Source organism: Dermacentor albipictus, chromosome 6 (genome assembly GCF_038994185.2).
Source record: "Dermacentor albipictus isolate Rhodes 1998 colony chromosome 6, USDA_Dalb.pri_finalv2, whole genome shotgun sequence".
NCBI lineage: Eukaryota > Metazoa > Arthropoda > Arachnida > Ixodida > Ixodidae > Dermacentor > Dermacentor albipictus.
The window spans coordinates 108,383,633-108,401,170 of NC_091826.1; the positions used below are offsets into that span (position 1 = coordinate 108,383,633).

At 45.9% G+C, this 17,538-nt stretch overlaps 1 protein-coding gene across 3 annotated transcripts in view; it reads right to left on the reverse strand.

The window, feature by feature from the left end:
• LOC135905001 (EEF1AKMT4-ECE2 readthrough transcript protein-like) overlaps positions 1 to 17,538 on the reverse strand; it is a 57,617-nt gene that overhangs the window by 11,888 nt on the left and 28,191 nt on the right. For 2 of the 3 annotated variants that reach the window (XM_065436000.2, XM_070541226.1), the window contains exons 3-5: positions 17,051 to 17,345; positions 9,496 to 9,852; positions 5,672 to 5,871 (exon numbers count right to left, since the gene is read on the reverse strand). In XM_065436000.2, the coding sequence (XP_065292072.2) occupies positions 5,672 to 5,871; positions 9,496 to 9,852; positions 17,051 to 17,345 (852 nt within the window). The remainder of the gene's footprint in view (positions 1 to 5,671; positions 5,872 to 9,495; positions 9,853 to 17,050; positions 17,346 to 17,538) is intronic. The other variant, XM_070541227.1, reaches the window with a different exon arrangement.

Consider the following 17,538-nt stretch of genomic DNA (forward strand, 5'->3'; position numbering starts at 1 on the left):
CGTGCGTGTGTGTGTGTGTGTGTGCGCGCGCGCGCGCGCGCGCGCGCGTGTGTGTGTGTGTGTGTGTGTGTGTGTGTGTGTGTGTGTGTGTGTGTGTGTGTGTGTGTGTGTGTGTGTGTGTGTGTGTGTGTGTCTTTTAACTGACGGTTGTCTCCTCTGGACCTACGTCAGTTGCAGTTGAACTTCGCTGTGTTCCTATAACAGGCAGGACGTGTATCCAGTGAGCTACAGAACAACATTTTGCTATGAGGTGAACTTGGTTTAAATCATGAATCAGGACCCCAAACTTGTGCGAGTTCATGATAAAGCATTATTCTCGCATTTACCGCTAAATCGTTATTGAATGTTTATTTTTTATTATTGATTTTGCTCCACTCCTCTGGAATCTTTTAACTCTTTCCTTACCGCAGAAAACGGCCGTTTTTGCTACGTGCCTACATATTATTTTTTTTCTTAGGAAAATTTTGTTCTACAATGGATTGTTATATATGAAAATTTAGCTGAATGTTTTACCTTTTCAATGTAATAAAATACAAAGTAATCACTGTGACATTTGTTTTTATATTTTATCTCTGAAAGCTGTAGAAAAGTAAGGAAAACATACATGCGAAGACACAAAATTGGCACTACACTTCAACACACATAGAAGAAAAAAAACTGGAATATACTAGTGATTGTCCGTGAACTCGGGTACACTTCCTGAAAATCTGAGCACTCTAGGTAAAAAAGTATATTTTTAAGCGACCTTTGAACTCTGCGCCCATGACGCATGTGCCAATCAGCGGAACAGTTACGCGTAGTCGTAAAACAAAAGTGCGCTTCACAGGTGCTGCAAAAAACATTTGTCTTCACTTCTTTCTTGGTTTTCTCATAGCACTGCTTACAGTTCCTTCGGTTGTCAACCTTCTCGGGCTTGTGGCGAACCCAGTCGGGTGGCAGATAAGAGATGCTGGCTGGTTGATGATTATCAAGACTCAAAATTTCCTTGATGAGCATCTCTCGGAAAGAAAGCTGGTCAAAGCGGACACTCGGAGGTAGCTCAGGAATATCGGGGTGCCCTTTCCTATGCTATTGAAATAGAATAAAACTATTTGCACAAGCAATATCTATGCAGTGGAAAAAGAGTGTTTTCCACCAGCGCACTCATTTACGAAGCACATTGTATGTTCCAATGATCTGGTCAGATTTGTCAACGCCCAGCATATCTGCGTTGTACTCATGCACCAACAAGGGCTTTCTTATGGTCCTCTCGCTCCACTTGCTGCCCACTTTTGTACATCTCTTTGCAGGCACATGTTCATTGGCTGCATGAATGGTGCTCATAAGACTTACAGCCTTACGGTCCTTCCACTGAAGAAACAAGACGTTTCCTTCCCTGATCCAACGAATGTCTCCACGTTCAGCTTTCTTTTCCCATTTTGAATCTTTCAGATCACCAGGGAAGCCTCGACGATCTTTTCTCGTTGTTCCACATGCCAGCGTTTTGCACTGAAGGAGGTGTTCGAAAAGGTGCTTCGAAGTATAATAATTGTCCATGTAAATTTTGTATCCCTGTCCTAAATATTTATCACAAAGTTTACCCACTACATCAAAAGCCAATCCATGCGGTCCAGGTGTCTCCCGCTTGCCCGTGTAAACGAAGAACTGTAATGTGTATCCAGTTTCTGACTCAGCTAAAACCCACAATTTGCAGCCCCACTTCGCCACCTTGTCCCGAATATATTGCCCGATTCCCGAGCGTGCTTTAGATTTCCCTAGCCTTTCATCGACTGAAATGGCTTCCTGTGGCTGCAAAAATCGTGCCGACGCCTCGTTGATCTCTCGAAGTAGCGGGAGTACCTTCCGCAGTTTGCCAGCTGAAGCAGCACTGTCATCCTCAGGGCCCGAGACATGCAAAAAAAAATGGCTGTGGCTTAGGTAAGGTTAAGCCCAGGATGCGAAGCATACTAGCCTTTATTTTAGTTGTTGAACCACTGTTTAGCCTGGTGAACTGCTGTTGCTTGGCTATATTTGGTTCGGCTAGACGAAGAAACAACTCATGCATTACTTCTTCGCCTTCAAGAGTGGAACGCGACAGCGTTCCCGTCGACCCGCCAAGGGGTGTAAGACAATGGGCTACAGGGCAGCGACTACGCGCCCCGCATTGGACGCGGTGAGCGTCGAGCAAAGCAGCGTTCGGCGCGGCAACGAAATGTGCGCCTGAGCAAGAGACGCACGCCTTAGAAACAGCGCGTTTCTAAGGCAACACCGCATTCACTAGAGGCGCTTTTGTACCGCTTTGAAGCGTTGTACTCGTGGCTCAGTGGTAGCGTCTCCGTCCCACACTCCGGAGACCCTGGTTCGATTCCCACCCAGCCCGTCTTGCAAGAGTTGAGCCAAAGCCACTTCTCCTCTGTCGTGACGTCACGGTGTCACGTGATTTCATGGTCACCGCCGCGCCTGAGGAGCTGGGTTGAGCCCTCGTAATATGCTTCGCATAAAAGCAAGCAGGGAGAAGAAACACGTCCTGCTCATGATCTTCCCTGGGAGTAGACCGCCGAAGATTGTTCCGGTGTTCCAATACAAGTGGAGTCTAGGTAGTTGCACGATGCCCATGTAAATCAACAGCGCAATGAAACGCAACATATCAGGGGGCGTGACCTCTAGCCAGGAGCCATCTGGCTGAGCATAGCTGGGCTTCTCAAAAATCTTCATCCACGCATACTTGTTCGGGTGTGCACAGAAAGTGGAAATCATGTCAGCGGTAAAAAAACATCATGAACATGTCCAGTGCACCGAGAAACCTTCGCGTCTCACTCCGGCGCGTCACGGCCAGGTGTACGCCAGGTGCGCGATTCGGTGAGAACCTGAGTCGGCACGGCGTGTTTGGCAAAATATCGCCTCCGTATGTAGTTGACACCCTAAAAGAAAAACGTAAACAGGTGTCGTCGTTTACAAAGCACGCGCATCGTATAACAACAACACAAACTCCGAAACTATGCGCACCAGTTGAAGGTCCGGGCTGCGTAGACGAATCATCACTGTCGGAGTCGAAATCAGGCGATCCAGTGTCCTCTACGGACTCCTCACTACTGCTCATATTGATAATATTGGTATCAGAAGCAGCGGAATCACTTTGAGAAGACTTCTTTTTCAGCGGCGCGCGACGCGTTTTCGGCGGCATGTTGCGAAAACTCCGGGCTACCTTCTCCGATGCTTTTTTTTTTTTTCGCGGGAGCCTTCGCGCCGGAAGACGAAAAAAAAAAGAATGTGCGCAGTAGTTCTTTCATTACTCGCCAGATGGCGCCACGCGTCCGTAAATGTGGAGTTTATTTTTGGCGCGGCATTAAAAAGCATCGATCCATAGTGATCGATGCTTTATGGGGAACCAGCGCTGGATAGGCGGCGTGTCGAAAAGAGTGCGTTGCACGCCGGCCTGGCGTCGAAGCGCGGCATATTCCAGCCGCTCGACCAGACGACACACACGTGCACGGCCGTATTATAGTTCATATGTTTCCGTTTTCGCGTCGCTTAAAGTGGGCAGTTTCCGTTTAGAAGCTGGCGCCATCAAGTGAAGAAATGAGGAAAGAAGCTTTTTAAGCTTTATATATTTTTCACAGTGTGTCGCGGTGAGCACGTGTGTTTCTTTAACGGGTCCCATGCTTGCGTGGCAGCCTGCCTCGCAAATCTAGCAGATATGGCTCCGGTCGTGCTCGCTATAGTTTCGGAAGTATTAGTTGGCCTGAATACATTCTATATTTATCTGGCTAGAAATAAAAAATTCTGATGTTACTTCGTCACAGCAGTCAATGACAAGAAAGCTTTATCGCATCAGCTGACTCGCGCAAGCAAAGGTTTGGGTGCTCCGTTACTGGATCCGTAACAACGTTTAGCACAAATTACATAAATTTACCGGATGCATCTCAGCGCCGAGTCCTCATCCGCATGCGCATTTTTAAAAACACACAGGCGGCTTAGTCGCGCGTGCGCCGGCAGTATGCGCGCACAACTCGTATTACAAGGCAGCTTCCCTCCCACATAATTCTTGGCAATGAATGGATAATATTTACCTTTCGTATCGTTCGCTTGGTGCGGTGGCGTTGGTATTGCGAAGGAAAAATGGTTGGTACATATGCCGGATGGTGCATGCTATTGCTCATTTCGTTTCCGACGAAATGCCGACTGCAGATTCTGCTGTTTGGTACTGTCTGCCATGGCTGACCGTCTTCACTATCGAATAAACCAAGCATACACGCAAAATTCGATTTAGAAACCAGCCCGACACCGCTTGACAGGGCGACAAGACGGGAACTTACTCCGCTCGCCTTACTGCTTGGATTCAACGCCGCCTCCGTTCTTGTTCGTAGGGTTTAGATGGAAAGACGCAGAAGGATACATTCTCCCTCATCCCGACGTAGTTGTGGCACTTGTATACGCAACAGTATCGTCGGCGTCCTTGTGTTTTCCTTCGAGTTTCAGGGTACGCAACGCCACTACCAGTAGCAATTCTCGTCCGCGGGAGCGGCGGCATTGTGCACGTTCTGACCGCCAGGGCGGCGCTGCAGGCGTCGTGAAAACTCCAGCGCTGGTTCCCCATGGCGCGGTAAGGAAAGAGTTAATCCCCTTCGCACTCCCTATACAGAGTAGCATGTCAGCGGTTGTACACACTCCAACAAAAATCTGTTTTCTAATGAGGAGCCTCTACCTCTAAAAGTTTGCAGTTCTTGTGTTTTGTATGAAGGTTCATTTTTATGTGAATCTGAACATGTATTTGATGAAAGGGATTTGCTGTGTTAATTTGTGAAAAGTGTTTTTTAAAATAAAAATTGCTTAGTCCTCTTTTTCTGCTTGTTATTTCAAAAGGAGTGCGTGAATATGCGTTTCCGATGTAATGTGCTGAATCGGTATTTGTGTTACACTCATTACTTTGGACATTTTTAAGAGAAAAGAAAATAATTATTCGTTAGCTGCAGAACAAACTCCACCCTGGAGTAAGCCATGAGGATAACGTTGCGCTTCGTTGCTTGCTTCGTTGCGCTTCACGCTGGGCCACCGCCTAGGGCGCCACTGACCTATAGTGACTCCGCTGGAAACAAGCAAGCAGACTTTTCCCAAATTCTGGGCTATAAGGAGAATAGGCCGTCTAGCATTACCATAAACTAGTTTTTAAATGTAACTTTGCGAACCAATGAAAATCTGGGTCTGCCATCGAAACTAGACACGATTGTCGTGTGTGGCGATGGCACAAAGAAAAAAGCACTGCTTTGTAGTTCGTATTGTCGTCGCAGATGGTGCTGTATGAAGTATGTTGCTATAAAATGTAGTCTGTTTGAATACAATGGGTGGACACCGGTGCTTTATCTATAAATAGTACCAAAGAATACCAATGCCAAGTATCGTATCTAGGCGTTTTATTCGGAGTGATCGTGTTTAGCAGGCAAAGTCTCGCAGACTAAGCGAGTCATGAATTCTTTAGTACGTAATGTCCACTATCGCTGGATGAAAAATATCGAATTTTTTTTACAATTTTGTGTTCTACCGGCTACAGTCGACGACGTAATGTATTCAAAATATATGTACTTTCATATGGCGGCTATTGGAATCATTATTCGAAAGTTTCGAATATTTGCACTCCTCTAGTTGGGAGGAAAGAAAGAGGATTTTATGTTGCGCGCTTCAGGTACCTACGCACCTGATAGCTACGGTTGGACAGGGAACAGAATCGTTCAACGCGGTGCCTGCGTTGTCTACCGAGGAAGGTGTTGCTGAGTAGATGACGTTCGCGAAGGCGTTGACGACGGAGCGAGACATGTGGTCTAGCAGTTCCTCCCAAAAGAACTTTGCGAAAAAGTGGTCCGTGGTCGTCAGCAGCCTACGGTCGGCGAGCAACACCTGCAAGAGGCGAGGAGTCATCCTCATAAATGTTAATGGGACACTAAAGACGAGCAAGATGAAATGTTAGGCTTAGGTAATAACACAATTCGTCATTCGTACCAAGAACAGAGATTCGTAAGGGAGATGTCGATCGACGAACACGGCACATTGGAGTGGTGCCACATATTGATGACTAGGGTACCTCTCATGACGAGTCAGCGCTGGCTGATTCAGAGAGAGCGCCACAGAAGAAGATCACGTGGTGATTACGTCAACACTTCCGTTTTCGGCGCGGGCATTTTCAGAGCAGCAGTGGGATCTTCGGAAACAAAGTCACATATTGGCATACAGGAAACTATGATAGACTGCCAGACGAATAATCCGTGGCTCTAGCGCCTGTACAACAGCGCCTGTACGTCGGTAGTACGTTGCCGATTTCAGCGTAATCTCCCGTATTTGGGGTGTTGTAGCTGATTAAAAGTTTCTGGAACTGTCATTTGGTCAATTTAAGATATAATTCAGTCGATCATTGTAGATAAAGATCAATAAGGCCTTGGAAGACGCAACTATACAACGTCACCGGAAGCCAGTGCGGGAACGTCACCACCTTTCTTGTTTGAGCGTGTCATCACGAAAATAGGCTTTCTTTTGTAATGTAGAAAAACAACTAACGCAGTCAGATCACTTTAATTAGCACCATTTAACTATTACAGGATACTGAGCTATTAATGCAGATACTAACTTTATCCAAGTTAGCTGCTAGTGCAAATATTCGGCAAAGACAAATTCGTTAATGCTCGACTCGTTTTTCTGTTTTCCTTATGGGACAAACGCCACCCAAGCAAAATAATTTTTAACTCGTTGTGGTTCGACAAAGCCTCAAAAGGTGTCGCTAAAAGCGTTGCTAATGGCGGCCATGGCTCTGGCAACCTCGCATTCCGTAAATGTTTGTAAGTTAACGGAGAAGTCAAACCTCTCTGATTACGGAGCACTGGGATACGGGAGACATGGACGGCAGTATCAACGCTGGTGGCTCTTTTTTTTTTTGTGACGATGACCTCAACCGGCGCGTTGTTAAGAACGAAGGTAGGGTTAACGTAACGATTTTAATCGAATGCTATTTGTTTTCTTGGTTCGTGAGTAGCCCGAACGGCACTCCGCCCATGTTATCACCGGGATGTGCCGACGTGAATGGTAGATGGCCAGAAGGGAAAAGATACCTTGCAGCAGAGGTCACGGACGCAGCTTCTCATCGTGATGGTTCGACAATATGGCCCCTAGAATAAAGTCAGTGCATGATATTCACTGCAATGGGTGACCTGTTTCCCTGGACAAAGGCGACCTTAGGAGAGGACGCAGCCCTAGAGGCTCCGCTGTAGAGAGTTGGAGTCGCTCGAGACACCAATAGACGCAACTATTCACTATTTTGGTTCACCAACATGACACCTAGGATGACGTCAGTGCAAGCCGTCCATAGAAAGCGACGAAATAAATTTTGATATTTATTTTGAAATTTTGAAATAAAAATTGATAAATTTTTTACAGCATACCTTAGCGTTGCTCTGGGTTCATATATGCTCAAGTGGGCCTGTTTGCAGACGAATATCATTTTGAATTTTGTCTCCGTTTGCATAAAAACTTTTCGTTCCATAGGTGCCCGTAATCTGCAAAACAGAGCATTCCGTGGCGGTAACATGCCAGTCTCTATTAGTCTTTCACAGTGCATCCCAGTACGCAAACAAATGGTTTACGTTGGCTTATTCTCCATTCTCCAAAATCAGCATTCTACGGTTTTGCTGAAGTCGTATACAACTGGGACTTTCGTCTGACTGTTAAGTACGGTTGTGGAGCATTTCAGCATTGCTTGCATCCAGGCACCGCGTGGTGCTTGATTCACGTCTGTGAAATGTTAAACTCGTAGACTGCGAGTATTTATTCATGCCCTCGCTCCACGTCGTCACTACAATTAACTCTTTAGCGGACGTCTTACAGCGTAATTTTGCTCCGTATTCGTAATCTGTTCTGCAGAGGTTGTTTGGGCGCTAGCTTAAAAAAAAAATTCAGCGACGACTACGATATTCCCTAATGCGATATTTGAGGGCACCACTGTACGTGCTTTCATTTTGCGGTATATAAAACTCACGCAGCGCTTTGCTTCCATATATGGTATTGGTGGGCGCGCTCACCGTATGTCTTATCGATGGCGTCATCGGTGAATAGACGACGGCGTGCTACACTGGCGCCATATCGTAGCGGCCGTCACCACAAAGCCGGCCTTGCTCGGCACTACGTTTTTCTTTCACGTTTTCGCTATACCATCCTCCTCAGATTTTCTACTCATGCTCTCTTCGCTATCGCCGTCTTTCATCCGCCCGTGCTCTCCGAATTGCTCTTTCATCCATCGCTGTGCTAGTTCACTCGGTTACGCCGAGGGACGCCGACGAGGGACGCCGACGTAAACGTAGCAACGGGTGCCTAAGAGCTCCGCTCCCAGATAACCCCCTCCACCCCTGAGTACTGGCGCCCGAGCCCACCGCACTCGTAGATGACTGTTGCTTCTGCGCTTGCCTCACTCTGTTGCGTTTGCACTCCCTGCTAAGACGGACACGTTCAGCTGTGGTCAAAGGCGACGGCTGCCAAACTCGAAAGGGGAGCCAGTAACACGATTCGTAAGAAATAACAATTAGAGATTACCTATAATGAACCGGACGCAATGAAGTTGCCCATTCGAGTAACGTATATGCAAGCTAACATTCATTTTATCATCATTTACGTTTCAAAGCTATTTCATATAATATACTATGTATTTACTGTATTCACAACGCCCGGCTAGCGAAGGTACTCCTTAAAAAATCTTGGTGTGAAAACGTCAAAGAACATTTCTTGGCAAATGCATGTTGAGTGCACTATCAATCAAGGTAATTGCATATTAGGCTACATCAAACGAAATTTCCCACTTGCTTCATCCGATCTAAAGCTATTGTTGTACAAAACAAAGTTCGACCCCGACTAGAATATGCTTCATCAGTATGGGACGCGCTTTCGCATTAACTGTTGCTCAGCATTCAAGCCATTCAGACTCTGTAAACTTCATTTTGTTTAACTGTTCTCACCATGCGAGTGGTACAAAAATTAAGTGCAATCTAAATCTACGCGGCCTTGTACGCCGTGTAGACTCACGCCTATATGCATTTTTTTATAACGTAGACCACTTGGATCCTGTCTTCAATACATCCCTATTTCTTCAGTCATTGCGCATTTCCTTACGCAGTGAACACCACCATGATGTAGACGTGCAACACAGCCGTACTAATTTGCCTTCATGCTGCTATTTTGTCCCCATAAGCGTTGAACGGAAATTCCTTCCCCGCTGCGTCGCTTCAGAAACGAGCATCGGCGCCTTCAAGATGGCCATCTGGAATTATCGCAACTAATCTGTGTGCGCAGCTTGTATGTATGTATGTATGTATGTATGTATGTATGTATGTATGTATGTATGTATGTATGTATGTATGTATGTATGTATGTATGTATGTATGTATGTATGTATGTATGTATGTATGTATGTATGTATGTATGTATGTATGTATGTGTTTCGCTTGTTGCAATTTAGCCAGCACAGGGCCACTAGTACTTGCCAACCTGCGTGCTCTCGCTGATCGTCATGGTCGTGCGCATGTGCCGCTGGAGGAACAGAATCCACACGTTCATCTCCAGATGCGGCGTCAGGGCCTCGATGCCTAGGAGATCCAGAGCCGAAGGCTCTAGTCCGGCCGAGTAGCCGCTGGCCAGCTTGGACAGCGTGCTGAACACGTAGCTGTCGAAGTGGTACGCGTTCGTGTCGCCAACTTCCTCGTCATCGATGACCTCCTCGCCGATGCGCGTAGTAGTGGAAGACGTCAAGGAGTTGCGGGAACGGTACGTTGTGCCTGCCGGCATCCACCAGCGGGTGCTGTCCATGTTGAAGTCCACGCGGAGTGCCGATGCCTGGGCCGTTGGCTACGGAAAATGATTTGATGAGCTTTAACGTCACAAGACAACACGTCGCCTTGTGTCTCGTTGCAGTGACCAAGGTCAGTTGGTAGTGACAATGAACAACCGCAGTGGCACAACGCAATTCAACTGTTTATTGGGGGAACCTGTGCCCAACAAAGTAGCACAATGATAACGGCTAGCACACTCGCCGATCGTCGAAATATGATCTGAGGGACAAGCGCGTTGGCTATTTTTACATGACTCGCCGAAGATTGCAGCGTAATTGTTGGTGCTTACGTGACTCTCAAAATGTATATTACAACCCCATTGACAACGTATACGTATAACGCGCATGGAAAGTGATTACATGCGATTCGGCTACATTATAGAAAAAATAGAATCGGCGATAATGGTAGAGAATGGTCCGACACATGCAGGCGCTTGTAGCGCTTAGCGATAACGTTTAAGATTTGTTAGCCGGTGAGACGTGGACAGGGGCAAAAGATAAGCAAGCAAAGATGTCAATATGCGGAGTACGAGAGACACTTTAGAGGTGGAGTGCTTCTCATTAATTTTTACCTTGTGGGTTTCTTAAACAAGCACTAAAGAAAAAAATGTCATTTCAGCTGAGTTAGCAATTTAGCCTTGCAAAAAAAAAAATTCGAGGATGCTTAAGCTTCGATAGCCTTCATCAGTGGAACGCGATAGCGTTATCGCACCCCGTTCGCACCGCCCACTCATTCGCTCGGCATGCTCTTGAGTCACACAAAGACGAAACGTACGCCTGAGCAAGCGGAACGAACCAAAGAACTCGGTGTCTCGGAGGGAGAAACGATCTACGCGAGCCAAACGTCGTGATCGGCACGGACAGCAGGGCCGCGACGCGCCATGAAGGCGGACTCGATCGTGGGGCTGACGCCTCGATGGTATCGTCCTCTATTTAGCTTGGGAGCACCAAGCAGACGCATGACTCCTCGCTAGCAGCATGGCATACATCGCAGGGGACGCTTTCCCACCAGACGCGCTACGGCGCAGCCATCACGTCAGAGGCGTCCCGCATCGGACGCTGAACCTAGGAATCGCACTGTGAGCGGAAAGAGGAGCCGCGTCGCCTAAACACGAGGGTTCGAGTGACGCGCCCTGGAAGTTGGAAGGGGAGAGAGCGAAAAAACTTATTAAACGCAAGGGTATTGGGGCATCCTCACACCGGTCCCCGCACAGCCCCAATGCGCTCAAACGAGTCGAAGAGGAGACACGGGTGACTGGTGTACCATCTGTCGGGGCAGCGCCGTACATTGCGAGGAGGGGGTCTTCTGTGTTTGCCGCAAGATGGCTCCGCGTGTGCGGCAAGCGCAGAAGAAATGTAGCGGAAGCGTACTTCGCTACGCGTTTAACTTCGAATTCTGTAATTTACATGCTCATAATCACCGATATAGCCCGTAGTATACCTTTCTACGGCACGTTTCTAAGGCAACACCGCATTCATTAGATACGCTTTTGTCGCACTTTGAACTATCGAACTCACGGCTGAGTGGTAGCGTCTCCATCTCCCACTCCGGACACCCTGGTTCGAGTCTTTGTTTATGAATTACCTTCCGCCGTTTTTCGCTCACGACCAACGATGCCGACGACACCGGCTTTTCTGCGACACTCCTTAACGCTGTCGCGTTAAAACTCTCATCGCGAGAAGACGTTTGGCAAGCCAGAAAAGCCGCAGAAACATAAGATGAGTGGCGACGCCGACTGGCAATTTCCGCACCAGCTCCTCGTGGCGTCATGGATTATAAAGCCGTCTAATCGGGCCTAGTTAAATTTTAATCGGTAAAATATATAGCAATGCATTGTATTCTAAATGAGTCAAAGATTGAGCATGGGAAGTGTAAAGAAAATTTACTGAACAGCAAGGGCCGAAATACGAAAAAATACGCAGCATTGAGTGACGTTACACTGACGTATCGCCCGTGAGGTTGCGGCGACAAATTCAAAAATTAGTTTCACCGTCATTTCCTTAACAAATATTTAGCCTAGTAACGCGATATCAACTAAAGTACATAGAGTTTAAAAGAATACGTTATCCACATAAACTCATTCAGCGTTTGTCTTTAGTGTAGCTTCGCGGTGCACAGAAAGTGCTGTAAACGAGCGTTTTCGCATTCCGCTCTGTCAGAATGCTGCCACCACGCAAATGAACTAACCCCGCAACTTCGTGCTCGACAACAGAAGGCAGACCAGCCACCATGACAGGCACTGTGACAGTCGCCAGCAGCCACTGAGCCAGCGAGACAGGTACGGAACGAAGGTCAGCCGGCTACCCTTGCAGGCAAATACGTGTGCGCAGATACGAGACGTCCGATATTTTAGAGCGCAGCTCTTTGGCGCCCGTTCCTGCGTTTCGCGTTGTCGTCGGGCCTAGCCGTTGGCCTCGCCGTAAGCAAGATCATCATCCGCGCGCTCCTGCTGCCATCTCTCGCGCGCCGCGCGAGTCTTGCTCTCCCCTTGTCCTTCAAAACCGGATCACGTGTTCTCGCCTCTCCTCTCGTCCTCCTTTGCGCAGCGCCGTTGCGGTAACTCTCGCGGCTACCGTCCACTCCGCCCTCGCCGTCCCTTCTCCCGCTGTCGCGACACTGCCGCGTTGCCGGCGGCGCGCGCTCCTTGCTGCCTCGCGCGTGATCCACGGGTCTCCGCCCTCCGTCTTTGCGTCGCGTAGCTCTACGGCTCTCAGCTGCGTATCTCGCTTCCCCGTTTGCGGAGCGAGTTCCTCAGTGGCGTTTGTAGCCTCTGGCAGTGCTTGCGCGTGGCTGTCCTGCTCCCGCCTCCAGTTTTGCCCTATACCTCCCCTTACCTGGAGCAGTGCCGTTGCGTTGAATCGAAAGACAGTTATAGCATTTTGTCCCTTTACTTCTACTTCCCACACCAACCCTGTGCGGCCACATTGAGGCCTGTCTGTGAGTAAATGAGTGTGTGACCTCTACTCAATGCCCCTGTTCTCCACCCGTTTCCTCATCCCACCTCAGAAGAAACATTAAACGATAATTGCTAATCTACTCCCCCCTCTCCGAGGCGGTGACCCACTATAATATGGCGCGTCGCCGGAGCGCCGGCTCGATAGCGGCAGATTGCGGTGTGTCCTACCCAATGGGAAACGCAGAACCGCCTTCCTTCGGAACTGCGTGCTCTCTATGCGGTTGCCTTTTGTTGAAATAAGGCATCAGTTGCGCTCAAAGATCGCATTACCAAGAAGCGTAATCGTCGGTAAATTTTTTTCTCCTAATTTCGAGCATTCCTCTGAACGAAAGTTTCTTAAAATTTACAGGTTCTTAGCAAGGGCATCCCTCTTTAGGCATATTAAGCTTTATCTAAAATATCGAGAACTGATGTAAGTTGATATATACATATATGTATGTATATATATATATATATATATATATATATATATATATATATATGAAATATGATACATTTCTTAAGGAACGTTTAAGAATAATTGATGCAATTAAAGAGCAAACGGGTATAGCCGATACCCTAATTTACATTAAGAGGAAAAATGGAGCTGAGCAGGCCATGTAATGCACAGGGAGGTAACCGGTGGGTCATTAGAGTTACAGAATGGATGGCAAGCGTAGGAAAGTGCAGTCGAGGATCGCAGAAAGCTAGGTGGGGTGACGAAATTAGGAAATTTGCAGGTGCAAGTTCGTATCAGCTAGCATGAGATAGGGGTAATAGATATCGCAGGGAGAGACATAAAAATAGGCTGATGATGATGATGATGGTAGGATGCTGAATGAAGTTAATAATCTGATACTTCTGACAAAGATTTTTCTCAAAGTGAACGTTTTGCTGAACAAAAGGAATAACAGTCACATTGCGATTCGCTTCAAAGTAAAGTTTTCAACATGGGCATTGTCATATAAAGCGAATTTCAACAGGAAATAACTCTTTAACAGTGTACTTAAGGTAATGAAATTGTTTTAGTTCAGTAGATGCATAAACCAAATTTTAACAATTGGGTAAGATTCCCCACCGGAAAGTGTGTTACTTTCGACGAAAGCTATCTGGCGCATAGATGTCAATTTGTTTCCACAAATGATTTCGTATCACATAAGAAGAAGATAATTTCAGGTGTACCACAGGGGAGCATTCTTGGTGCTTTATTGTTCACTTTATATATTAATGACATAGTCTACATCTCCCCAGAAGTTAAGTTTATTTTCTATGCAGATGACATGTGTATATTTGTCCCCTCAGCATCAGATCTTATTCTTTCTAGTAAAGCTAATGACATCTTACAGAAGTTAGACAACTCGACAAGTAACAATAAGTCAAAAATAAATGCAACTAAAACAAAAGCCATAGTTTTTCATTTGAAAGGTCAACAAGTGACTTTCCAGAATATCCTTGCATTTAGAGGCTCCGATATAGAAATAGTGAAGTCAGTGAAAGTACTTGGGATACATTTCTCCAGTTCTTTGCAATGAGATGACCATGTCAATAATATTCAAATAAAATTAAGCCGGATAACTGAAATATTAAGCCGTATCCGGTACCTTATCCCCAACTCGGTGAGGTTATTGATATACAAATCGCTGTTTAGTTCTTATCTTAACTACTGCTATTTGGTTTGGGGAACAACTACAGAAACAAACTTGACGAAATTACTGAGAATACAGAAGAAAATACTGAGGCTGATAGACAACGCTATAGTTCAAGCACCTAGCGACCCACTATTTGAAAAATATAGGATAATCAAAGTAAGTGACCTATATCAATACAGACTACTATACGAGAGCGCTGTCTTAGCTGCAAACGCTCAAACTTTTTGTTCATGGAGATGGCGAATCTTTGCTTAAAGGAAAAGGCCTATGAAACAAGAAATACACAAATGTGGAACGTTCCTTACTTTCGTACTAATTATGGCTTTCAGCTGCTTCGATGTACTCTTCCGCGAATTCTATATAATTACACTAGCAAAGGTATATGTGTCTCGTTCAACTGTCGCAGGATTAGCGGATCTTTTTGTTGTATAAACTATGTAGCAATTTAAATACAGAAGATTGCAGCAGTTTTCTTCGTTGTATAAGCCATGTATAAACTACGTTATCAGTTTTCCTTTATGGCTTGGTCGTTACGTAAAACAATGTGTCACTTTAAAAAAAGAAAAAGTGCTGTGATATTGGGATGTCCTTCAACTGCTGACATTGTTCACAAAGGGGGCAGAGGATCCCTCAAGCAGTCATTTGAACGGCCTTTTCCCCCGCCTCCTGTTACACTGTACTGCGGCGAAGCAAATAAATAAATAAATAAATAAATAAATAAATAAATAAATAAATAAATCATCTTCCCTTTGTTAGCAAAAGCAGCCTTTCCAAAAATCGCATTTAAGTGTTCAGCCGGAAACCATCAAGCAGAAAATTCACCTCGAACGTCATTCTCAAATCACTTACCAGTAATTCCTTTGCAAAATACTTTCTGACAATTACTCTAGCTTTTCTCTTTGGATTGCTATTGAGTAAAACATTACATCGCTTAATACACGATAAAAGAAATGTGGAAAGTGATAAGCCCGAAAACAAGTTATCCCAAAGATAAGCTATCCTACATAATACCTGCACTACTTAATAAATATGTGAAATCTGGTATAGATTCTCTGCAGTGTAAACTAATGGAAATGAAAGTGGATGAAAAAACAACTTGCCGCAGGTGGGGAACGATTCCTGAGAACTTGTTTTACTGGTCCCAACAAAATAGCCTTGAAGAGAATTCAACTAAAACCAAAATCATTGTGTCCCGCTCAAGAACCAGGTCATTGAGATTCAATCGCGCCGTTTATTATCTAGGGCAGAAAATGGCATTCGACGACCCATGCAAAATAGTGGGCGTCACATTCAGGGCTTCTTTGCCTTGAGATACACAGGTAACCGTAATCTGAAGAAAGCTATCTGATGCATCTGGACTGATGGCATGTTGTCGCACATTTTTTCCAACATCTGTCAAAATTCGAAAATATCACGCACTGTTCCAGGCGCATATAAACTACGGCCGCCTAGTATGCTTAACAGCTACTAACAAAAACGGTATGAAAATTCACGTGTTACAAAAAAAGGTAATTCGATACATTGCAAATGTTCCGTGCTTTTCACATACTGGCGTGGCATTTCAGACTCATAAGATTATGGCCTCTCATAACATGTACACCTTTCGCATTTTGCGCTCGTTTTATTTTGCAGCTAGCTTCTTTCACAATTTCATTACACGCAGCATCATGAAAAGCCGTACTAAGTAACATAGCACCCGAGACACGGACTTTCTACACGAACTACAAGTTACAAACTCTTAAACATAAATTACCAAGTATAATAAGAAGGCACAAGCGTACCAAGGATTTCACTTTGACAGAGCTAAAAGAATATTTTCGAAACAAATAGCCTTACATTACTGCTAACTTTCAGGATGCTATGCAAATTGTACAAGTGACTCTTATCTTTTCAACCTCAACTAAACTTCGAACCGATATTATTGAGGGAAATGGGTATGTTATACATTTTTACTATAACTATATCTGTACGCTATCGAAGTGTAATTCGTTTTTGTGCATAGCATGCGTGTGCTAGTGTATATGTGAGCATATGTGCAAAAAATATGTGCATGGGACCTCTATGGTGTATTAATGGCTACGTTTTATCGTTCAGCTGTTTCACCTCCTGAATGTGACCAGTGCTAAAGGTTTCCAGCTTGCCGAGGCCCAGTCAAGTTGTCCAAAAAATAGCTTTTTGCCCAGGTATCCCTACCGGAAATGTGCATTCTTTTCTGGAAAATAAAACTGAATGAAAATGAAACGAAGTTGGCATCAAAGAGGCTCATTGGAGAACAGCACAGACCGAGGAGCGCATACCTAGCACTTCAAATTGGCGTCAAAGGGTTTTTTTTCCAACAGCGGTACCTACCCGATCCTGCGTCAACAGTGACCCATGTCGGCACATAAAAGGTTCGTTGAAGAGCGGCCCGTACGTACACATTGCCACATACTCAGCCACCCAAATGGGTCCAATGGTTGGTTTCAAACCCTGTTACCTCAGCAAAGCAGCCCCACGTGCTACCCATCTGACCATTAACTACCCAGTGACCCAGGTAAGCGGGAGAATGGTTAGCTAGACAGATAGCCCCCGCAAAGTGCGCAAGGTAATAGAAGATTGTTAACACATTAAAAGTGGGCAGCGACACTTACGGTGACGGAAGTGGTCAGTATGCCCACGTTGAACCATAGAGGCATCTGCCAGTTAATCGCCAAGTCGAGTAGGACGTCCAGAGGGTGGACGTCCGATCGCTGAGGGTCGCCGGGCCACGAGAGCTTCCGCTGCTCCAGGAAAATTCGAAGGTCCCGAGCGTTTCGTTGGGAAATGGTCTCGTCACACGCAGTCTCCAGGCAGGATTGCAGCATGGCTCTCGCGTTGTCTAGAATCCGGCCCGCACTATCGCCCACTTTCGGTGCATTCAGGGACTCGATGACGTCATTCGTCCAGCTATAGGTGAACGGGAATTAAAGAATTGCTGGAAGGCGACTAGACCTTTCTTTCTTTTCTTTCTTTATTCATTTATTCAAGACATTCCCTACAGAAATGCTTTGGGGGACGCGACAAAAGGCACTGAGCGTGCCTGACTGGGCCTCGCCAGCCTTGGCAACTGCGGTCACACAAGCACATAAATTAATGACAA